General features: G+C 54.4%; 1 protein-coding gene across 6 annotated transcripts in view; it reads left to right on the forward strand.

Annotated features, from left to right (window-relative positions):
- Positions 1-23,570, forward strand: part of ITPR3 (inositol 1,4,5-trisphosphate receptor type 3) — a 94,268-nt gene that overhangs the window by 39,107 nt on the left and 31,591 nt on the right. For all 6 annotated transcript variants that reach the window (XM_043533420.1, XM_043533419.1, XM_043533418.1 and 3 more), the window contains 21 exons: positions 2,837-2,958; positions 6,627-6,713; positions 7,738-7,896; positions 8,528-8,626; positions 8,801-8,884; positions 9,372-9,518; positions 10,299-10,394; positions 11,441-11,491; positions 12,208-12,350; positions 12,910-13,009; positions 13,438-13,598; positions 15,404-15,545; positions 16,365-16,526; positions 17,396-17,568; positions 18,440-18,559; positions 19,569-19,751; positions 20,540-20,791; positions 21,318-21,462; positions 21,818-21,965; positions 22,827-23,023; positions 23,272-23,401. In XM_043533420.1, coding sequence (XP_043389355.1) covers positions 2,860-2,958; positions 6,627-6,713; positions 7,738-7,896; positions 8,528-8,626; positions 8,801-8,884; positions 9,372-9,518; positions 10,299-10,394; positions 11,441-11,491; positions 12,208-12,350; positions 12,910-13,009; positions 13,438-13,598; positions 15,404-15,545; positions 16,365-16,526; positions 17,396-17,568; positions 18,440-18,559; positions 19,569-19,751; positions 20,540-20,791; positions 21,318-21,462; positions 21,818-21,965; positions 22,827-23,023; positions 23,272-23,401 — 2,878 coding nt within the window. In that variant the 5' untranslated portion in view covers positions 2,837-2,859. The remainder of the gene's footprint in view (positions 1-2,836; positions 2,959-6,626; positions 6,714-7,737; positions 7,897-8,527; positions 8,627-8,800; positions 8,885-9,371; positions 9,519-10,298; positions 10,395-11,440; positions 11,492-12,207; positions 12,351-12,909; positions 13,010-13,437; positions 13,599-15,403; positions 15,546-16,364; positions 16,527-17,395; positions 17,569-18,439; positions 18,560-19,568; positions 19,752-20,539; positions 20,792-21,317; positions 21,463-21,817; positions 21,966-22,826; positions 23,024-23,271; positions 23,402-23,570) is intronic.

Consider the following 23,570-nt stretch of genomic DNA (forward strand, 5'->3'; position numbering starts at 1 on the left):
CAGGTAAATCAATACATGCTCACCAGCAACTCAGGACGGGAGCCAAGGATGGAAAATGATTTTTCTTCTTCTGTCTGAAGTTTCTGAGCTGCTATTTCAGGAGCAACTAGGAAGATTGAGGCCTGTGATCTCTTCCTCCTCCAGCCCCTTCTGATCCCGATCAAAAATGCAGTCTCTGAGGCTGTTTTCCAGGGGTATGACCTTGCTTTTCAATTCACAAATCACAAAGTAGGGTGTCTGGATCATTGCATGGTCCCTTCCCTCACAAAAAAGCCTCTCAACACTGAACAGCATGGCGGAGTGGGGAGGCTGTAATGGAACGATCACACCTCTCTTGGGATCTATCTATCTAATGTTGTCAGATAATTCACACATTTGGGGAGCCAGGGTCAGACCCCTTGAACTTTGGCTCCCGAAACACAGGCCTTTACCCAATGAACTTAGACATTTTCATAGCTACTGGTACCAACAGTAAGTCTATTATCCTCTCTATGAGTATTCACTAGAGAGCAATATTGCACTTACGCTAAGCCAGCGCGTTACATGACTTTGTCACACTTTGACACCCGCTAAAGGAGTAAAAAACTCCCACAGCTTCTGTGTCTGGGTGTCCTTCCTGCACGGTATACCCAGCCAAAGAGAGATGATGCACTTTGAAGCTGCATTTCATGGACCGAATGCTCAGTCACTCAGAATCCTGGGGGATTTCCTGGTGAATTCAGAGAACAGTTGACTTGATCATCTTAACTGTGTTTTTTCTGGTTTTACTGCCAGTTTCTCTTGTACTTTATTCCAAATACAACAGAGGGAAAGAACCCAATTGTTTAGAACATTTCACATATGGTCTTCGTTAAGGGGCCGCACCTCTAAATCTTTGGGCTGGATTCTGCTGTCGGTTTCACCAGGGTAAATTCTGCGTGACTCCACATAATAGAAAGGAGTTAAGCTAGATTGCACTGCTGTAAATGACATCACAATCTCGTCTTTGGTGTTTGACTTGGCTCAGCATGTGCGCAGACCACGTTTTTGGCACAGTCAGAAGAGGTAGTAACTGTGTGCAGATAGGTTCGTATGTGCACAGTGACTTGTTTGAGACAAGTGTCAAAGTTTTAGGGAAACCGAGCCTGTGTTCCCCCTCCATGGTCCACCAAGGGCACCAGCTTAAAGGTTTAATCTCCCACCTGTCACCTCTCTTAGGTAGAGACCTGTGTCTTCCTCCTTCCTGACCGTGGTTGTTCCAGGCTGCGCAGTTCCCTGCCTATTCTGTGATATCCCTAGCAAGCCAGACTGGCTAAAAGGCCCTGCATCTGCACTTTGCTTTCCCAGTGCATTGCCTACAGTTATAAGTTACCACACAGCTCTTGCTAAGCAAGCACATTTATTCTTAAGGTGAAAGCATCACAGAAAAAACGTATTAAAAACAATAAAAGAAGCTGCATACGTGCTAATAAGCTTAGCAGAGGTCACCCCAGTTCCAACCTTAGGCTCCAGTCGGTGTCAGTCCTTCAAACCCCACAACTGAGTTTTCCCCATGGTTATGGATTCATAACTGTCTCAGAATCAGTACCAGAACCAGGTGGGGCAGTTCAGCCATTTCTTTATACAGCTTGGGTCTTTACCTGGTTCTGGAGACAAGATCAATCAGCAGACAATGACCCTGTTCTCAGGGTATCCCTTCCAAAGGCAGGTTTTGGGTATAACCAGAGTAGGGGAATTTGCATTCACCTCCCCTGAGGTATTCCCCAGGAAATCCACTTAACAGTTATTGTCCCAAAAGTCCATTCTTGTCTTGCACATTTTCAATATAGTCCTTTGAACTCTCAGGCCCCACATTACATCTCCCCCCCCTAGAGAGGTTACCTACAATCCCGGCCCACGTTAATACAGAAACTTTGCATTTAATTCAGTGTACCCCAAAGAGAGTTAAACTTAATTCAGTAGGGTCTCCCCAAGGAAATGCAGGAAATTGCCATATCTGTCACAGCATGTACCTGGACTATCACTGCAGAACACCCGGGTTGAAAATCTTACCAGTTTGTGTAGTAATTTCTGTTGAGAGCAAATAGATCTGAAAGTCGGGGAGCAGGTTAAACCACTGAGTCATCTCGCCAGTGACTCTCAACCTTTCCAGAGGACTGTATCCTTTTTGGGAGTCTGATTTGTCTTGCATATCCCCATGTTTCACCTCATTTAACATCTACTTTCTTAGAAATTTGGACATGAAAATACAAAAGTGACACAGCCACTAGTACTGAAAAATTGCTGACTTTCTTATTGTTACCATATCATTATAAAATAAACCAGTTGGAATATAAATATTGTACTTCCATTGCAGTGTGTAGTATACAGAGCAGTATAAACAAGTCACTGCCCGTATGAAATTTTAGTTTGCACTGGCTTCGCTAGTGCTTTTTATGTAGCCTGTTGTAAAACTAGGCAAATCTGTAGATGAGTTGATGTATCCCTGGAAGACCTCTGTGTACCTCCAGGGCTACGCGTACCCCTGGTTGAGGACCTCTCCTCTATACTTACCAGATTTGAAGCTGAGGCCCAGATACTCAGCTGGTGTAAATTGCCACCGTCCCACTGGCTTTCACCAACTGAGGGTGTGGCCTCCGGAAATGGAATGGAGTGCCCTTAACTCCTTGCAAGATCAGGGTCTTCGCTCAGCAGTCCTGAAATGGGGACAGTGTCCCTTCAGGCTTTGAACGTGACTAGCCTTATTCCCACACTGCCCAGCCACAGACGCAGGTTCCTATGGGGGATATGCCACTGACTGAACTGAGCACGTCCCTAGCGTGATACACTGTAACCCTTTGGCCTTCTGTCATTCTAGACTGTCTCTTCAAAGTATGTCCCATGAACCGCTACTCTGCCCAGAAGCAGTACTGGAAGGCCAAGCAAACCAAGCAGGACAAGGACAAGATTGCTGACGTGGTACTGCTGCAGAAACTCCAGGTGAGGCGAGCTCGGCCAGTGAGTGCCGGTGAAATTCCAGGCGACAATCCTCGCAGTAGGCGGCTGAACCATTGAGAGAACCTTAGCGACGGCAGGTCCACTTACTGCAGTCCATGGCTGGCAGGGGCTGCCCTTGAAATATAGCAGTGCTCTCTGAGATGCATAAGGTTGCCCCCACTCTGTTAGGATCTAAGCAAACTGGGAAATACTGCAAATAGAACTGATCCAAAGCCCACAGAAGTCAGACTGCTTTTCACTTTGGATAAGCCCCGCACTAACTGTTGCCAGTTGTCTTAAATGACTGTGTAAATTTGTAAGGAGGATTAAAAGATTTTTTTAAGACTAGAAGGGACCATTAGATCATCTAGTCTGACCTCCTGTGTAACACAGGCCAGAGAATTTCACCCAGTTACCCCTGTATTGAACCCAGTACCTTGCGTTTCACTAAAGTGCATCTTCCAGAAAGGCATCCACTCTTGATTTGAAGCCAAATGATCATCAAGAGATGATCGCTATATTCTGCCCCATCTGTGCTGATAACATTACCTCGTGTACAGGCACCCTCTCTTTTCCTGCGTGGGTTAGAAAACAACTTCTAATATCAACAGATCTGCTTGCTGTTAATGGAAGCAAATTAGCAACTGAATATAGTCAGAGCACTGGCAGACTGTGTGTGTGTGTCACGTCCTCTGTTAAATGTTTCTGATTTGAGTCCTGATCTCATTTAGTACCGAAGAACTTACACAACTTCGTGCTCCACCCCTTCTGCCCTCTCAGCATAACGTACGTGTGTGTGTGTGTGTACACCATGTTAAAATGTACACCTATATTTGTAAGCCAGTAAGTATCCCCTGGACTAGGAAGGAGTTTTATGCAATGTACTACCCACACTGGCTCCAGGTTGAAGCCCCTTGTAGATCCCAGGACAGAGCTGGCATTCAAGGTTGTATTTATCCAAGTCCCCAGCTAGGTTTAAACCATCTTTCAACCAGAGGAAATAATTTCCTGAAATAGTAGCAGCCCAGAAATAAAGAGCGGAAATCCAGGCCTGGCGTTCTGTCTGCAGCGGTCTGAAATGTGCTAAGTTTAGTTGCCAGATGTAGGGGCCTTTTGTGTCTCTTTTTGTGGAGGTTTTTGAGGAATTTAATATTTATAAGCGTCTCACTTTGCTAGTCGCAACGAGAGACGTGAGGCGCAGACAGGTGCGGTGCACGATTTCCCTTCTGCAGCTGTGCGGATGCTCCCCGCATCCTGCCCTGCAGCTCCCTGCTATTCCAGTCCCACTATCTCCCTCCCCACGGCAGCTGCTCCTCAGTGAAGACTTGTCACCTCCCTGCTGATACCCCCCCAAGAAGAGGCTGTCAGGGCTTGCCCACACTTAAAACGCTACAGCAGCACAGCTGCGCCTCTGCAGTTCTTCAGTGTAGACGCTACTACCCCGTCGGCGTAGCTAATCTTCCTCTCCGAGGGGCAGTAGCTAGGTTGATGGAAGAATTCTTCCATCAATTTAGCGCTACCTACACAGGGATTTAGGTCGGTTTAACTACGCTGCTCGGGGGGGGATTTTTCACATCCCTGACCAACATTGTTAAATGAACCTAAGTGTCTAGCGTTGACCAGGCTTCCATCTCACCTGGTGGTTTTGTGACAAGGACAAATACTTTGTAAGAAACCCGTTGGGAGCATCGAACTCCTTTCCCGTCTGGGAGCTCTTTGCATTTGAGACACACTGGAGCCAGACCCCCAGATCTGAACAGCCTGGGCTTCATCGGGGGGTGGGGGGGGGATTGGATTTAGTGCCACATGGTGCTGCAGACAATGAGCTCTCAGAAGCAGCGCTGGTGCAATGGGTTGTACTTTTTCTCTTTCTTGCATCCCTGGACCCGTTTCAATGGGTTGCTCTTTTCCAAGCTGCCTGTAAATCCACCCTAGGGGCTGCTGGGTGTGGACATCTGCTTATTTTCCTTACAGTTCCTTTTTGCAGCCCTGGTTTCTGCTGAGCCCCGGGGTCCCGTCCAAACCGGGCATGCTCAGGCTCCCGCTCCCCCATCGCTGGAGTGGCAACAGAGGCAAATGTTTATCCAGAGATTCCGAGGGATTAGGGATTAATTAAAGAAAAATAGCAGCAATGTTTTAAAGAGCTTTTAATTGTCAGTGAAGCGGCCTGAAAGCAGCAGCGTCTGCCAAGGCCAATTTGCAGTTGTGGTCCTGCCTGCTTGGGTAATTGTTTTCAACTTTTGCTTTTAAGGGACTGACTCATGGCAAGGGAGGTTTCCAGCCCTGGATCTTCTGTCTGTTCCATTCTCAGCAGCTTGGGGCTCCTTTTCCCCTTCCCCCAGCTTCCTTCCTGTCCTTTGCCAGGAGGATACTGATGTGAACAGCAATCTCACCAACATTCATTTCCCCTCTCTCCTGAGTGACCCGGGGAGAAGGTGGAGACCCGCTGGGCTGACGGTGTTGTGCAATCTGGTTTAGGAATAGAAGAGTAGATGGGAAAGGCACGGGTTCTCCCATCCCCCTTACTCTGCTGCAGTTGCAAGAATTCAGTGGAGTGTGTCTTGAACCCAATGAACCACCCGCAAAATCACCCTGTAGCAATCCCCGGCTACCCAGAACTTTATGGACGTTGGCTGTGAGTCATCTGCATAGGCTTCATAGCCATAAGTTAGGGACCTTTCACTCCTCAAACCACCGGATGTAAGCGTAGCCTCTGCTAGAACAATCTTGGCTAACTGGTAGCCCGAGGGCATACATAGGTCCTGTAAGCTGCCCTGGGCTGGACAGTTTGACAGCCTGGCATTCAATCCAGGAGAGAGGCTGCTCAGGTAGTCGGACCCCAATACTCCCCGTATAAATATGCCCTGAGGGAGAATTCATTCCTCGCTCCATATATTCAACAGTAACTTTCCTGTTCAACACACCACGCAGAGGCATGGATAACGCGTGTGGTTTTGGGGAGACAGTCTGGCTGGCCTATTCCAGGGCATCTCAGAGCGGGCAGTTGGCCACTCCAGCATCTTTCTCCCAGCTTCCTGGTTACTACGGGGCCATCTCCAGCTGGCGAGTCCGAACGTGCAGCCTCCTGTGTGCAGTAACTGCCAGTGTTTCGAGGAGAGCTGGCCCTGGTAACTGCTGGGGACCTCCCGAATCCTGGGGCCTCCCAGCACCAGCAGTGTTTCAAGTGGAGGCAGTTTGCGCAGTCCCGTGCAAAGGCACGCGCTCCCTTGTTTTCATGTTCACAGTAAGACCTGGAGCCAACCTGTCCAGAAGACTGGGGCCCACTTTTTTCCAAGGCGCCCTCTGATTTGGGGTGCATCGGTTTCTGGGTGTCCAGTTGGAGTCCCCTAGGCCCTGATTCTCAGAGCTGCTGAGCACCCACGGCTCCCACCGCCTTCAAGCAGAGCTGCTCTGGCCACTCCGAGTTGTCTCAGGTCGAGCACCCAGACACCAAGGCAGCCCAAATCCCAGGCCGCTTTATGAAACGTGGCCCCAAGCCTGGGAGCTTGCCCATGGTCGTCGAGGGGGAGGGGATCCAGAAGTAGATAGCAAGCCTGGCCTCCCCCTGTGGCTGGCGTGAAGCTTCCCTCGTTACCCCGTGTTCCTCCCCCACACGCCCCAACGGGAGGTGGCTGCGGCTCACCAGGCCCTGCTCTGTGTTTTGCGGACAGCATGCGGCACAGATGGAGCAGAAGCAGAACGATACGGAGAATAAGAAGGTGCACGGGGACGTGGTGAAGTACGGCAGCGTTATCCAGGTATGGGCCGTGAGCACTCCCCTTCTTTGGGCTCAGCGTCGCCGGCAGCTCTGGGCTATAGCTCACGGCATGGCCTCTTATCTCCTCCCTGGACGTCCAGGGATAGGGACTGAAGCCACCTACACAGCTGCCTGGTTGCTTCTCCTGTGAACTCAAGAGTTCGTTTTAGTAGGAGCATCTAGGCAATAGCTAATGGAGGGTGTTTCATTGCAGTGTAGACCCAGGAAACCATCAGTATCCAGATTCAGTCCCCAGCTGGGATGTAGCTAAAGACTGGTCCATTCCCAGCCAGAGACTGGACAGCTTTCTGCCTGTTCGATGTGAAGGGGTTTGGGTGGCTGGTGGTGAATTGCTAAGACCCTGCAGGCTGTGGGTTAGCGGATGGGCGCACCGGGATGTGACACAGCTCTGGAGTAAATTCTCGCCCATCAGTGGGCTCCATTGAAGGAGCAGCTGGAAACGCACCCCTGGGAACGCAGGGGGCCCTATGCAGTGCTATGGCTTCTGTAACAGCAGCCCGGTCCGGTCTGCTTGTGCAGGAAGTGAGGGTGCGGGCGAGTATTAGCAGGCAAGTAAAACACTTGCTTTGGCGTACAGCCTTGGCCCTGCACCCACGGGACCCTGTGTTTGTTTGTCACCTGGCAGTTACCTTTGTTTGAGGGCTGCTGCTGACAGGTTAGATTTTGGCGTACAACTACTCAGCTCCATGAGACCTGAAAGTCTCGGGCCACCCCGTAACTTGGGCCTTGGGGTGATGCACAGAACCAAGGCAGCAAGCCAGGCTGGCGGACCAGACAAAATCCAAAGGCAATGTGGGCAGACCAGGCCTTCTTCGTGCAGTGTCCCTTGTGGTGGAGAAGAGACAGGGCTCTGCAGTAGTGGATAGAAAGGAGGAGGCTTCTGTGGGTCTCTCTCGCTCCCAGCCTGTGCTGCCTGGCGTCACCATGCAGGGGCTCCCTAATTCCCCGCCTGGGCTAAGGTGCCGTAGAAGGGACTGGGGATGCCACTGTGTTTGGCTTTCCAGCTTCTCCACATGAAGAGTAACAAGTACCTGACGGTGAACAAACGTCTCCCCGCCCTGCTGGAGAAGAACGCCATGAGGGTGACGCTGGATGCAACGGGCAACGAGGGCTCCTGGCTCTTCATCCAGCCCTTCTGGAAACTGAGGAGCAACGGGGATAATGTGAGTATGGCGGGGAGGCGGAAACCGAGGTGGGAAGCCTCCGGGGTTGGGGGTCGTACTCGGTGATCTGTGTGGCAGCTGGGGAAACTGAGGCAGTGAGGGGTAAGTGGCCTGCCCAAGGTGAGTGGCAGAGCCAGGGATAGAATCCAGGAGTCCTGACTCCTGGTCTCCAGCCCTGACCACTAGGCCATGCTCCCTCCTGCTGCTTCAGCTCAGGTCCACTACAGGATGGATTGCGGGGTAGTGGAGCGATTCAGTGTCCTCTAGGATTCAGGGGCTCAACTGTCACTCTCAAGCAGATGAGGGTGGGGCAGAGGGGACACACCCTGTTTCTCAGCCCGCCCCCCGAAGGCCAGCCTGTTCGTGCAACAATGCTGATGGCGCATTCCCAGATAGGGAGAGTCTCTTTTCTGCATCCCGGTTGCAGATCCCAGTGAGTAGAGAGAGGCTCTCAGAATAAAGGTGATGGGGGCTGGTGGAGGATCCTGAGGGCGGCAGGACCATGCTCAGGGGCAAGATTTCCACATCAGCAACCACGAAAGAGACATGCAGGCAGCGTGCCCAGGGCTCATCCCTCTGCAGAGTCCCCATGTTCACGCTCTCACCCCCCCCCTCTAATTCTCCTCCCCAGGTAGTCGTGGGAGACAAAGTGATCCTGAACCCTGTGAACGCCGGGCAGCCGCTGCACGCCAGCAACTACGAGCTCGCCGACAACGCCGGCTGCAAAGAGGTACCAAGAACAGGGAGGAGGGAAGGGTTCGAGCCCACTGTAGGGATTCTGTGGGAGGGCTAGTAGTCACGATGCTCGTGTCTGGATCTGAACTTCTTTAGCGCTTGTTTGGAACCAATCTGTTTTGTTTCAGGCCCGTCGCTAGCATCTCGATCTCTCTCTCTTTTTTCCCAGGTGAACTCGGTCAATTGCAACACCAGCTGGAAAATCAACCTGTTCATGCAGTTCCGGGACCACATGGAGGAAGTGCTGAAAGGGGTAATGAACGAGCATCCGTTCTTCATGCCAGAGCTGCTGGATGGGGATTCCGTTGTGCTAGGCGCTGTACAAACACGGCGGGAGAGACAGCCCAGCCCCTGTGACTATCAATCTGAATTTTCTTTGCCAGTCTGTAGCAACACAGGGAGTAGCGCTCTGCTCCTTCAAGAGGAAAAACCTGCACTTTCACCCATCACGCCACCTAGTGAAGTGGGGGGAGGAAATGGTAAGGGGCAGTAGGGCGTCTGGATGCAATTGCCCTGCTGAGCATGCCACCGGTATGGCTGCCTGAATCCCAAAGACTCTCTGCAGGACGACAGCCCTGCCCAAAGGCGGTTGAGCCTGATTGGGCCATGAGTCCATGTATTGTCTCTGAAGCTTAGGGAAGGGGTGTCCACGGAACCGGCAGATCAAAAGGTGCCCTCCCTGTGCATGTGTCTTGTGCGTACCTCCTTTGTAACCTCCTCTCTGTGTCCCTGGTTGGCAGGGGGATGTGGTGAGGCTGTTCCATGCCGAGCAGGAGAAGTTTCTCACCTGCGACGAGTACAAGGCCAAAATCCACGTCTTCCTCCGCACCACCCTGAGGCAGTCTGCCACATCTGCCACCAGCTCCAATGCACTGTGGGAAGTTGAGGTGAGCGCCAGGGGGAGCACGGTTGCAGAAAAGCGTGTCGGCGCTCGCTCTAGTGGCTGGTGTGCACAGAGGATAACAGCCTACTACTGCAGACAGCTGATGGCAGCTCAGGTGGTAGAGGAGAGGGGTGTGTTTTTTGGTGCAGACGGTCCCAGCTTCCAGCCCTGCTGGTGACCCAGGCCGGGGTAGCATCAGGCTGGAGTCTGACAGGTGACTCTGTGGTTTGCTGAGTTCATGCTTTTGTAGTGGATGCTTTGACAGATTGAATGGCTGTTTCTGTACTTTTCGGGCCTAGACACTCTGCCTGGGCTGATCGTCAAACACTGCCCCTTAGCAACGCAGCCATAGCCCGGTGGCTGCGGCGCTGCCCACTGAAAAGGGGCGGTTAATCGCTGCACAGCGCTAACAATAGGCCCAGAGCAGAGCCCGGGATGTACTCCGTGACCTCCTAGAGGGTTCAAATTGTTCCTGTCGCCTGCTGGAAGCCATGTCCGCCCTGGGGTGTCCCCGACACATCCACCGCACCTGACCCACCTCAGAGCTATTCTAGGTACTTAGGCTCTGAGCACCTCGCTCTCTTTCATGCATTTCCCCTCACAGCACCCCTGCAAGGCAGGGCAGGGCGGTTATCCCCATTTTACAGGCGGGGAACTGAGGCACAGAGAGACTAAGTGACTTCCCAAGGTCTGTGGTGGAGCAGGGAATTCAGCGTGGTCTCCCAAGTCCCAGGCTAGCACCCTAACCCCTGGATCCTCCTTTCTCTCCCTGCGTGCCTTTCAGGTGGTCCATCACGATCCCTGCCGAGGCGGAGCCGGGCACTGGAACGGCCTGTACCGCTTCAAGCATCTCGCCACTGGGAACTACCTGGCCGCGGAGGTAAGAGCGGCAGAGGGGGCTGGATGGAGACGGCCGGCTCCTGCTGCCATCGAGGTCTTGCCATCCCTTGCAAAGGGGCTGCAATCTTGCCTGTAATGCAGAGCAGCGACTGCTCTCCGCAGGGCCACATTCTGCATGGGGGCCCTGCATATTTTCCTTGGGGCGGAAACTGACCTTAATCTAGTTTATAGGGAGCTTTGAAAATCTTTTGCCTGGGAGGCTCCTTGCCCGTGCTGATGGGAGGGTCTGCAGCTCCCTTCCAGTTCCTCCTTGCTTATAGGAGGCAGAGATGCCAAGGCTTGGGACTGGGGCCATGAACAACATTGCTGTTTGCCCATTTGCCATGCTAGGATATGCCCAGCAAAAAGCCCCCAGAGCTGGCACGCACTTGTCAAACTTGCTCTTCACGTTCTCCCTTTCTGCTTGGCCTGCGGCACGCACAGCCCAGCAGGCTGAGCTGTCCTTTATTTGCTCATCCTGGGCCAAGCTCTACAGTCAATCCTTTCACCACAACCCCGTTGCTCTGACAAAAAGGAATTTGGCCGGCCGTGCTTAACTCTTTTTTTTTCTGACTCCTGACCAAATTCAGCTCTTGCTCGTCTTCTAGGGCATTCGCAGATTTCAGGGCCAGAATGATCAGATCTACTCCAGTGGTTTTCAACCTTTTAAACTTTGTGGACCACTGAAAAATTTCAAATGGAGGTGCGGACCCCTTTGGAAATCTAAGACAGAGTCTGTGGATCCCCAGGGGTCCGTGGACCACAGGTTGAAAACCACCGACCTAGTCTGACCTCCTCCATAACACAGGCCAGAAAACGTCATCCACCCATTCTTCCTGCCTTGAGCCCACATTGTGCGGTGAAGGCTAGAACCTATATTTTAGAGCGAGACATCCAAGAAAGACTTATCTGGCATGTCTCCGTTGAAGTCAGTGGAAGAAAGAGCAGGTGACAAACCCCCTTGCTTGGAATTTGAAAGGGTCAGAGTCAACGGCCCAACTTGCGTGTTTATGTTGTTGTTTATTTAATATTTCTTTCACTTTGTAGGAAAACCCAAGTTACAAAGGAGATGCCGCCGATCCCAAGTCTGCACCCATGGTGAGCTCTGAGATGTGTTCTGCTTGGCTAGTGGCTGAGCGGCGGCTGCTCTCTGGGCCTGGAAGTAATTTCCTTGCTCATCCACTTAGGCTCTCTGCTGGCTGTTGAGAACACAGGGAATCGGCACCGTGACAGAACGGGCCATTGGCCCAGCTAGGGAGGGAGCAGGTGCAGTTAGATTCAGGGAAACCACAGCAGCTGGTGCTCAGGGTGACACTGGAGCGGCATCGTGCTCTGGTGGATGTGATGCTCCTGGCAGTGCTGGAAGGCTGCCTTGCTCAGTGTACCTGCTCTATGAGGCATCTCCATGTAGCACACTGGCCAAGTGTCCCGAGTGCACCCCCGGCAGGTGTTAGTACATCTGGTTGGAATCGAATGGCCTGGAGGGTTCGCACAGCCCAGAGCACTCTGGAAGAGCATGCAGATGAGGTGGAGGTAGAAGAGAGACGACTTCCTAGCCCTGTGGCAGAGGGGTTCTTTTACCCTGTTTACCAAGTGTCTTTGGGAAGGTGGAGCTGGTCCTGTCGGTCCACTGGTGCATGCCACCCCTCTTCTCATGTGTTTTCATGCTGCAAGACCCCAGCCCAGGTTCTTGGGAGCTTCTGCTGTGTCTCGAGACTGACCCGCCTTCCCCCTAGAGTACGCGTGCGTGCGGGAGCTTGGTACCGCATCCAACCACTTGGTACCACGCTCCACAGCTGCTTCCCTTGCTGCAGGGCGGGACCATTCGCTCCAGCCGGAGGAAAACGGGGGAGAAGATCAAATACCGGCTGGTGGCCGTGCCCCACGGGAATGACATTGCCTCCCTCTTTGAGTTGGACCCTACCACGCTGCAGAAGACGGATTCCTTTGTCCCTCGGTATGCGGGAACGCCCGGGCCCACTGTGAAACCTCACCGGTTCAGTCGGCTTCATGGCCTGGTGGGAATTCAGAGCTAGTTCGCCAGTTGGGCGCAGTCTCATGGAGGTTGGGCTGCTTCAGAAAGGGGGAAGATTTGGGGTCAAGGAAGGGAACATGGAGTAGCAGTCACACAACCTGAAAGCCTAGCACTGAAACCTGGTCCACTCTTGCATGGGGGGACCTCTAAGGAAAAGTGTAGGTGGCCCTGTTCTCTCCGAGTCAGTGCTGAGCCAGCACGCTGGAGGGAGCTGCGTGGCTGGAGTTGCTGTGCGTTGGAAAACCAGTAGCGCCACCATAGGGTCCTGGCCCAATTCCCGCTTGGGTGACTGTGTCGACTCCCCTAATTCCCCTGCAGGAACCGGTGCAGAATGACCGTCGTGTCCCACCCCAGAGGTGGCTGCATTTCGGCACGGGGAGGTTTGACGTGATTCCCATCTGCGCATCTGGAAAGTGCTTCCGGGCCTTTCTGGATGGAAAGCGCGATAGGAACATGGAACCTTCATTGTACCGATTTTCAGGAACTCCTACGTGAGGCTGCGCCATCTCTGTACGAACACTTGGATCCAGAGCACTGACGTGCCCATTGACATCGATGAAGAGAGACCCATTCGTCTCATGGTACGTCCCACGCTTGGTCACAGCTTGGCTGCAGGGTCTAATGAGCTCTTAGAATTCAGAGTTCGTATCCCTGTAGGTTCTTGAGCATCATCAGGAGGACCAAAGCAACCTAGAACCCGACCAAAGCAACCTAGAACCCAGCCAAAGCAACCTAGAACCCAACTCATCTGTCCAGTGCAATAGCTGATAGTAGCCACGAGGTAGGGACGGGGTAGGGTGGCTCATTCATCCCACCATGGTTGGAGTAAAGGAGCTGTAGTGGTAGAGGTAAATAGCAGTGCGGAGGGGAGGGGTTGTACCCGGAGCCCAGCGTTGTAGTGGGTAAAGTGTTGAGAAAGGTGTCCATGTGTGTCTGACCCTGCGGCAGATGCTGTCGCTGGAGCTGAAGCGGGTTTTGGTGAGGGGTGACACGGGGTTCTCTCTTTCAGCTCGGCACCTGCCCCACCAAGGAGGACAAAGAAGCTTTCGCCATTGTCTCTGTGCCAGTGTCAGAAATCCGGGACCTGGATTTTGCCAACGATGCCAGCTCCATGCTGGCCAACGTGGTGGAGAAGATGAACGAGGGCTTCATCAGCCAGAACGACCGCAGGTAACAAACCCAGCCATGCTGCTGACCATTGGCCAAGCAAAGCCAGGCCCACGCTCAACGCGAAGGCATCTCTCTGCCTGTCTGTAACATGGTGACTTTTGAACATTGCATTTGATGAGTCTCGGGGAGCATCCAGTGTGCTGAGCCCTGTGGATTTTGGTGAAACCCAGGAAAGCCTGATATCCACTCAGATCACAGTTTTGTCTTGCCGGATATAGGGGTGAGGCCGTCGCCTCCCAGATGGCTGTGGGAGGCGAGCAGAGTCACTCTGGGTGCAGGGGTGAGGCAGTGAGTACCAAGTTGGCGGTAGACTTAGGGTGCCAGAGATCCTCCTCTGCCTGCAGGACCAAATGGACACTCTGGGGGCCTGACTTGGTGGAAGTCAGTTAGGTGGATCCTCCAGGCAGGCTCCCTAGTCTCCGTTCCAACTGAGATCACCCCCAGCCAGGCATCTCAGCCCCCAACACTGGCCAGCCCCCCCAGCCAGGCCTCTCGCCCTCAGCTGATCCTATCACCCCTACTGTGGCCAGGCCTCCCCCTTCCCCACCCCCCGTATCCTGACCAAATGGTCACTAGGGATGTGGGGGCGTAAAGGGCCTGGCTGGATATCCAGCCTACAATAAGCAAGGAAGCATGCAGTCCTCCTGCTAGAATGCAGCATGTCCTCCGGTGCCGGGGGCAGCAGGACAGAGTCCGTGGGCCGGGCCGTATCTCTGTTACTCATGGCATAGCATGGCTCTCGGCCTAGAGCATTGTGCCAGCACCGTCGCGCTTCCCTGCCAGTGGCCTGATTACAAGCCTGCTCCTCCCCAGGGACGCAGCAAGGAAATCAGATTGCGTGTGTCGGGCCTGTGCCAGCCCCTCCTTTGCAACAAGAGAAATAAATTAGGAGCTGGGAGATGGCCCTGTGATAGCGCCGGGTTAGTTAGTCGTGGTGTTATTTATAGGCGGGTGGGTTCTTGGCATTTCCTAAGCAAAACACAGCCATACGGTGACGCAGATAGACTGAGCCACTTCCCCTTTGCCACCCCTCCACCAGAAGACAAGCTGAGTCCCTTGGGCTACGGCGCGCCAGAGACTTGTCTTGTGGAAGAGAACCAGGGTTCTGACCACTCATGATGATCAAACTCTTGACTGTTCATAAGTGTGAGGATATTAGTCCTGCTGTCCAAGCCAAATTCTTTATGTACTTTAGTTTGAATACACATGAGAACATAAGAACGGCCAGACTGGGTCAGACCAAAGGTCCATCTAGCCCAGCAACCTGTCTGCCAACAGTGGCCAATGCCAGGTGCCCCAGAGGGAATGAACAGAACAGGTAATAATCAAGGGATCCATCCCCTGTCGCCTATTCCCAGCTTCTGGCAGTCAAAGGCTAGGGACACCCAAAGCATGGGGTTGCATCCGTGACCATCTTGGTTAATAGCCATTGATGGACCTATCCTCCAGGAACTTATCTAATTCTTTTTCTGATTCTACACAATTATAAGGGGTCTAAACCCTCATGCTTCAGGGCATAAACCAAGCTCTAAGAGGTCAGGGAATAAATTCCCCATGGACATTATGGGGGTCAAATTCTCTCCTGCACAGAGGCCCGATACATGTTCTACACACTGCATAAGTTCCTCAAAACCCAACTTGGGTCTCATTAGTTTTGTACGAACCACCCAACGTTGGGGGTTGGTTTGGAGACTAGGAGCGGTTCTAGGCTGCTCTCTGGTTATTAACCCTCCCATTGCTGAGGTCCCAGGTGGCATGGATGCACCCGCTGTCGATAATGATGTTGCGTGCTGCCCGCTTTGCAGGTTTGTGATCCAGCTGCTGGAGGACCTGGTGTTTTTCGTGAGCGACGTTCCCAACAACGGGCAGAATGTGTTGGACATCATGGTGACCAAACCCAACCGGGAGAGGCAGAAACTCATGCGGGAGCAGAACATCCTGAAACAGGTGAGCAGGATGGGAGAGGAGGGACACGCAGGGACAAGGATTTGGGTTTGAACCAAAGTGATTCAGCCACTGAACCCTCACTGAGCCGTGGGGAAAACGTGGGCTGGGGAAAGGGAATTTGGGGACAGGCTGGTCAGAGAGACACTAGAGAATTGTGGACTGTGTGTCTGTGCAGCCAGCTTGTATTCTTCAGGGGCATTTTTATAGAGTTCTTGTTAGAAGCTATACATAGTTGGGGGTGAGGGGCAAATTTGGTCAATTGAAAGGTCATTAAAATAAGGGGCTCTTAGAAATTGGCCAGAGGGCAGGCATACTTGGTGCTGGTGTCATGAAAGCTGTCCTCTTCCTTCACGGATGCCGATCAGTCCTGACCTGCAGCTCCCCACGGCTATCAGTCTGTGCCCCAAAGGCAGCTCTGCTGACACTCATCAAACGAGACCTGCAGCCCCCGCTCTTATTCCAGCCTTGGGTTCCTTTTGAGCCCAGTGAAATGTAGGATGCTTTATTTGAGGCCACAAAATCTCCACGCAGGCCTTACGTGAGATGGTCCAATTCATTCTGCTTGTGATCAGAGTTGAGGTCTCCAGAGGGGACCCACTGCATCCCTTGAACTACCATGGACAGCCTTGAGTTAGCAGCAGGGGTGGTTGAACCAGGCTCTGCCTGCAGGCATTCCCTTATCTCACCCGCTAGGGAACGAGCACCGTAGAAATACCTGTAACTAAACAGAGAGGACTGAGCTGCCGCTCTGAACACAGATTTGCGGAGGGCAGCTTGGAATCTGACTCCCTCCGGCTTCCCTCTTTTGCGTTCGATTAGATCTTCGGGATCCTGAAAGCTCCCTTCAAGGAAAAGGGAGGGGAAGGCCCCCTGGTGCGGCTGGAGGAGCTGTCGGATCAGAAGAACGCTCCCTATCAGTACATGTTCCGCCTCTGCTACCGGGTGCTGCGGCACTCCCAGGATGACTATCGCAAGAACCAGGTGGGTCCGTGTTGCAGGGCGGCCGGGTCGTCCCGGCCACAGCTCCTGGCCCCACGCGATACACTGTCATCTGTATTGCGGAACACCTTGAGGCCCTAATCAGGGATCGTGGCACCGTTGTGCTAGGCACTGTACGTCCATATCGCGAAAAGGGAGCAAGCCATCTCCGTCTGCTCTCCAGGAACCCACTCGCACGTGTTGCTGATTTGGCTAGCAAGCTGTGGGCTTTAGGACTCCCGTGCGCTCCTGCTGCTCGTGCAGAATCTCCCGTACGGATAATTCCCTGTCTTCCCACTGGAGTTGTCAGCTACTTGGGCCATGAAGTGACAGAGTTTCCAGGCCCCTGGCCTCCTCACCACATGCCAGCTCTGCTGTCCCCAAGGCAGGCAGGAACCTTGTCCTCTCTCTCCGGAGCTTGGATCTTCCTCTTGGACACCATTTAACACTGACGCTGATGGGGAAGCCCTGGGCAGGGATCCTTCTCTCCACAGCTGGCCAGACAGCGAGCAGGGCTTATGGGGGGAAGCCCTTGAAGGAGATAGGTGTCGGAAGCAGAGAGTGGCCCTGAGGGCAGCAGCAGGATCTGGGTGGAGGGTGGGACCCGAGCCCACACCCAACCATAATCAGCCAGTGGGGAACCTGGATATCTTCCCCAGAGGTTGGGTCTGTGGGCGCTGGGTCTCTGCTTTGGACGGGCACCTCAGTTGGTGTCAGAGCACAGATTCCAGATGTCGCTCACCCTACTTGTCCCTCATTCTGGGGGTGTATTTAGCGGTCACCATTGGCACCCAGTACTAGCCCTGGCCCTCCCTGGCCCCTGCTAACTGCTCTGCCCCTGCCCCCACCTGATCTCTGCCCCGCTCCTCCAGGAACATATCGCCAAGCAGTTCGGCATGATGCAGTCCCAGATCGGCTACGACATCCTGGCAGAGGACACCATCACCGCCCTCCTGCACAACAACCGCAAGCTGCTGGAGAAGCACATCACCAAGACCGAGGTGGAGACCTTCGTCAGCCTGGTGCGCAAGAACCGGGAGCCCAGGTGCGTGCCGTGCAACCTGGCTGCTGTCTCGCAGTCTGTGCACTGAGCGATCGACCCCGGTGCACTGGTGTTTGAAGATAGTCGTGTCCAACCAGCTGAATATTGCTCTGTTGCAGCCGTAAAGGTTGCTGGCCAGCAGAGGGACTGTGCTGGTGAAGGGGGTGGTATGTTTGGAGTTTCGAGAGCAGGGACTAGCAGTGCCCTGGAGAGGGAGTTACGCAGGGAACAGGAGGAATCCAGAGGCTGGGGTAGTGGAGAGAGTAGCGGGCCTTGCAAAGGCCTGGAGGGATCGGAGAGGCTAATGGAGCCCTGCGGGGACAGAACTGCAGAGGCCAGGAGTATCAGAGGAGTGGAAGCACCTTCCAGGGTGTTCGTGGTGTATGAGGGCAGATATCTCCCAGGAGGATCGCAGTGGCTGGCAGTGCCCCACTGGGTGGCTCATGCTGTCAGGGGATGGGACATCGGATGCTGCAGATCTTGGCGCGGGAAAAGCAGAACTGCGCCCTACGAGAGCAGAGTCATGGGGCCTGGGGATGTGGAGACTCGGACAGAGGGCAGGCGCCCTGTAATGTGGAGCATCAGCTGAAGGCTAGATTGGGCTGATCCTGCTGCTCGAGCAGGAGGACCCTACCAGGTGTGAATGCCAGAGCAGGATTTCTCACCAGTTGGGAGCATGCGCTCTTCAAGCCTCAAAGACCTGTCCTGTGCGCCAGGCCAACAGCTCCATAAGGTCTGCAACCCCGGTCCAGGTTCATGCAAAGACAATAGCTGAGAGAGAGAGGCCAGAGCATCCACTGGGGCGCCCTTCCCCTTCAAGCCAGCCCCCCGCCCCATCTGACCATGAGCTGTGGCTCTCTTGTGCTCACCCCAGGTTCTTAGATTACCTCTCGGACCTGTGTGTGTCCAACCACATCGCCATCCCCGTCACCCAGGAGCTGATCTGCAAGTGTGTGCTGGACCCCAAGAACAGCGACATCCTGATTAAAACGGAGTGAGTATCCCAGGGGCCGCTTGGCCCTGAGTGCTGGGCTCTTCCCCACCCCCCCGTGCGGGACTGTAGCATTGTGTGTGGAGTGGGGAGAGTCATGGGAATACCCTCCCCCTCCTCAACCCGGTCAATCCATAGGGTGGTATGAGACTTCAGGGCCTTCTTACCGCATCCCATCAATCTTCAGGGCCAGCGCCTCAGTTGGTGGAAATTGGCATTGCTCCATTGATTTCAAGGGGATAGAGAAAGGGTGGTCTAGTGATTAAGGCCCTGGCCAGGGACTCAGGTTCAATTCCTTGGGCACATCGTTGACTCCCTCTGTGCCCCAATTCCCCATCTGTCCAGTGGGGTAATACCCCCTTTCTGGTGAGGAAGGATGGGCTAGGATACTCACCCAGGCTCAATTCCCTGCTCTTCCACCGACCCCCTGGGTGAACTTGGGTAAGTCACTTAATCTACCCTGTGCCTCAGTTGCCCTTCTGTAGCATGGGGAGAATAGCCCTGCCCAGCCTCACAGCAGGGTTGTGAGGATGAACCCATTAGAGATGGTGAGGCCCTCAGATACTACTGTGATGGGGCCAACATCTAGAGGGATGGATCTGGACCATTGTTACGGGGAGCCTCCTGAAATTAGTGCCTAAGACACAGTATGAAATATCGGCTTTCTTCAGCTTGCCCACGCCACAGTTCCCAGCATCTGGGCCCAGCATCAGTCTGGGACAGGTGGATTCTCTGGGCTCAGCCTTCTGCTCCCTTGGGTCCGCTCCCTGATCAGCAGTCTAGGAGAGGATCTTCCCAGCGCAACGAGTTTTCTTTCCTTTGTGGTTATTCCTCTGCCCTGTGTGAGATGGGAGGTAGCGTAGTCAAACGGTCAGAGCCCAGGCCTGGGGAGTCTGAAATCCTGACTCCTTGTGTGACTTTGGGCGAGTCCCGTTGCCTCGCCGTGCCTCGGTTTCCCCATCCATACAATGGGGAGTAAGGACCCCTGTTGAACGTGGCGGTGTGATTGTAGGCTGAGGCCAGTAAAGGAGATGTCCCAGACCCACGAATACCTGAGCATCGAGTACTCCGAGGAGGAGGTCTGGCTGACCTGGAGTGACAAGAACAACGACTCCCAAGAGAAAAGCATCCGGCAGCTGGCGCAGGAGGCGCGGGCGGGCAACGCTCATGATGAGAACATCCTGAGTTACTACAGGTAACGCCATGTGGCCTCCCCCACCCTCCCGGGTGTCCGATGGGGCCAACGTGAGGATTGGACAGTAAATCCCACCCCTGGCTGAGCTGGACTTTTAGGGGGAGTTCACCAGAGACTGGAACTCCGCATTAAGGGAACCGATGCTGGGCTCTGTGAGTGCCGTCCCCGCCCTCGGCATGTCTCCACATGCTCAGCCGCTCCTGGGCCAGCCCAGTCCCCCTCCCCAGGCGCTGGGATGAGCCAGGGAGGTGACCGTCCGGCCGATCTCCCTGTCTGGCAGTGGGGGACGCAACCCACCTGCTCCGCTAATGCGAAGGCGAGCATGCTCTGCCGGAGCCCTGCTGAGGGGGTGTGCCCATGGGACACTGGCTGGGTGCGGGTGAAGGGGGAACAGAAGAGGAGCATGTTTGTGGGGGGCCCCCCCTCACTCAGCCAGCCACCGTGGGGGGTGCGTTGCTGCTGGAGTCGACGGGAGTTCAGCGACGGGAGCACAGCTGCGCCTTTGTTTCCATTCACAGAGCCTGGCTGTGCGGGCTCGGAGAGCAGCCCCCTGGCCCAGCCACCTCTCTCCAGCTTTCTTGCTCACCCCATTAGGCCCTCACCAGCTACCCAAGGGGCACTGGCTGGGCATGAAGCGGGGCCTTGTTCCCTCGGCAGAGGGGCGGGATGATGTCTGTCGCTTCCACAAATGATCTAATACAGATCCCCTCCATCTCGCCTTCTCCTTTCATCTCTTCCCCCGTCTCCGTCTCTGTGTGTCTTCCTCCCTCGTTCTCACCCCCGAACAGGTACCAGCTGAAGCTGTTTGCCCGCATGTGCCTGGACCGCCAGTACCTGGCGATCAAAGAGATCTCCAAGCAGCTGGGGGTGGAACTCATCTTCCTCTGCATGGCGGACGAGATGCTGCCCTTTGACCTCCGGGCCTCCTTCTGCCACCTCATGCTGCACGTGCACGTAGACCGGGACCCCCAGGAGCTGGTGATGCCCGTCAAGTTTGCGCGGCTGTGGACGGAGATCCCCACCGCCATCACCATCAAAGAGTGAGGCAAACCGGTGCTTCTCACCGTGAAGGGGGTGGCATGGGGGATTCCAGCCCATCCCGCCCTAGAGATCCCTGGCTCAGATCCAATTTGTGTCATTAATGACCAAATGGCCATAGTGAAGGCCGGCGGGAGGCACATGTGGAATGGGTCTGGCAGGTCTTAGCCAGGTCTCCTCGCGGGCAAAGCCTTAAAAAAAACCACCAGCACCGCTGGCACTGATCAGCCCTCAAGGCCAGTGACGAAATGAGCTTTGGAGACTGAGCTCTCCTCTCTCTCTTTCGAGGCCAGGGTCACTGGGACACTCGCCCTTGCTGCTGCCAGGCTGGGGTTTTGTGGGGAGAGGACGCTGACCTCCGGGCCTGTCCGTCCGATACACAGAACTGCATCTGGCATGACGTGCTGCCCTTCTGGAGAGCCAGGCAGGGGCTCCTCCTCAGCGGGAGAGGCACTTGAAGGGCTAGGGTGTTGAGAGAGACCTGGCCCATCTCCTGCTGGCTCACTGCGCCTCTCCTCCCCTTCGCAGCTACGACTCCAACCTGAACGACTCCCGGGACGACAAGAAGAACAAGTTTGCCAGCACCATGGAGTTCGTGGAGGACTATCTCAACAACGTGGTGAGCGAGGCGGTGCCCTTCGCCAACGAGGAGAAGAACAAGCTCACCTTTGAGGTGAGAAGCCTGCGCTGGCCCTGCCGGGGAGGGGGCATTCATCAGTGCTTTGAAGCAACCCCGAGTGGGGACATTTCAGCAGAGCCTGGGCCTTATTCCCTCGAAAAGGCAAGGAGGCCACCTCTCACTGCTGTACAGGGGCCCTGCGAAAACTTGGCGGCCAGTTTCTGGTCACACCATGGGTGGTCATCTTGGAACTGCCAAGTCTTGGCGCAAACTGGGCCGCCATCTTGGAATGGCCAATTGCCACTGCAGACCGGACAGCCATTGTGGGAGTCCTTACCCTGTACGGTTGTATACCTCGTCTGCCCACAGGGTGTGGGAGAGAACTGGAGTCTTTCTGTCCTTCCTGCAGGTCGTCAGTCTCGCCCACAACCTCATCTACTTTGGCTTCTACAGCTTCAGTGAGCTGCTACGCCTGACACGCACTCTGCTGGGTATCATAGACTGTGTCCAGAACCCTCAGCTCATGATGCAGACCATGTACAATGAGGATATGGCGGGTAAGGCTCCATGGCTGGCCTGTAAGCACCTGCTTCCCTGAACGGTCTCAATTCATTGATGACCTCAGCTGAAACTGGTGGGCCTGACTGTCTCTGGAAGTGTGGGGTGGGGCAGCTGTCTGGGGCTTCTCGCCTCTGCGCTCACAGCCGGGAGCAGGGGGGAAGTCGCCCGGGGCTTCTCGCCTCCGATGGGTAGATCCGCACTGGTGCTCCCAGTGCAGGGAGCCAGGACCATGGTGGGCAGTGGGGAGCCCGGGCGGCAGCCAAAGCTGGGAGCCTGGATGGCAGCCTGGCTTGGAGCAGAGACCCGCTGGGGCCTGGGGAGCTGGCTTTCTTGTCAATTTCATGGCTCCAACAGAACCATGTAATTGACAAGAATAACAGCCTATGTAAGGAACACAGTGTCTACACAGACACTGCGTCGCCCTAACTGCATCGACATAAGCCCTACGCCTCTCGTGGAGATGGAGTTATGACGTTGGCGTAGTAGGGCAATTATATTGGTGGGCGCAAGGCTGTAGTGGAGACACTGACGACATGCCTTATGTCGACCTAACTCTGTAGTGTAGACTGAGCCTGAGAGACAGGGGTTAGCAAGAGCTTGGCCTCTCTCAGGTCCTGGAGGAGGAGCTCAGAATTTGGCCAGCAATAGTACGTAAGAAATGCAGGGACACGCCAGGTGAATAATCAGCCTCCCCATTTATCCTCCAATAAAATTAAAGCAGTTTCCAGTTTGGTGGAAGTTTGGGTGGGTCCTTATGCCAGCCGCAAGGTGGACTTGGAAGCCCAGCTCTAGCCCCCTCAGTGTATTAAAGCTGGCCTCACACATTAGCCTCTTGCCAACCTTGGCTGCTTCCTTAGGGAAGAACGTGCGGAAGTCCATCCAGGGTGTTGGCCAGATGATGTCCACCATGGTCCTGAGCCGGAAACAGTCCATCTTCAGTGTCCCAAGCCTCAGCACTGTGGTGGCCTCTGAGCCCACAGACCGGGAGAGGACCATAGAGAATGAAAACATTGTTGTGATGGAGACCAAGCTGAAGATCTTGGAGATCTTGCAGGTGGGAGCCCACGGTGATGGAAAAGCTGGTGCATGAAGCTCAGAGGGAGGGAACAAATGAAATGAGGAAGCTGCAGGTTCCCGTGGACTTCTGCTATAGACCAGTGCCGCTGGCCTCTGGTTAATGCAGAGCTGGGGTGGTCAGAAGGGAAGGTGGGGACGGGGCGGGAAGCTGCAGCAGTGTGAAGAGGGTGGTTTCCATGGTGGGGGATTCACTTCTACACTCCTTCTGCCCATGCTGCTCCCCAGTTCATCCTGAACGTGCGGCTGGACTACAGGATCTCCTACCTGCTCTCCGTCTTCAAGAAGGAGTTCATAGAAGTCTACCCCATGCAGGACAGCAGCGCGGATGGGACAGCTCCAGCCTTCGACTCCACAAGTAACTGTCTCTCCATCCCTTTTGCTCTCTACCGGCAGTTCCAGTCTCCAGTGCAGCTTAGATTTAAAGGGCCCCATATGGCATGTTAAATACCAGCTGATTATTGGGAACACAGTGTATGGCTCTGATAAACTATCTTAGCAGATGGAGAGGGATACATGCTGCATTG

The sequence above is a fragment of the Chelonia mydas genome, chromosome 21 (genome assembly GCF_015237465.2).
Source record: "Chelonia mydas isolate rCheMyd1 chromosome 21, rCheMyd1.pri.v2, whole genome shotgun sequence".
NCBI lineage: Eukaryota > Metazoa > Chordata > Testudines > Cheloniidae > Chelonia > Chelonia mydas.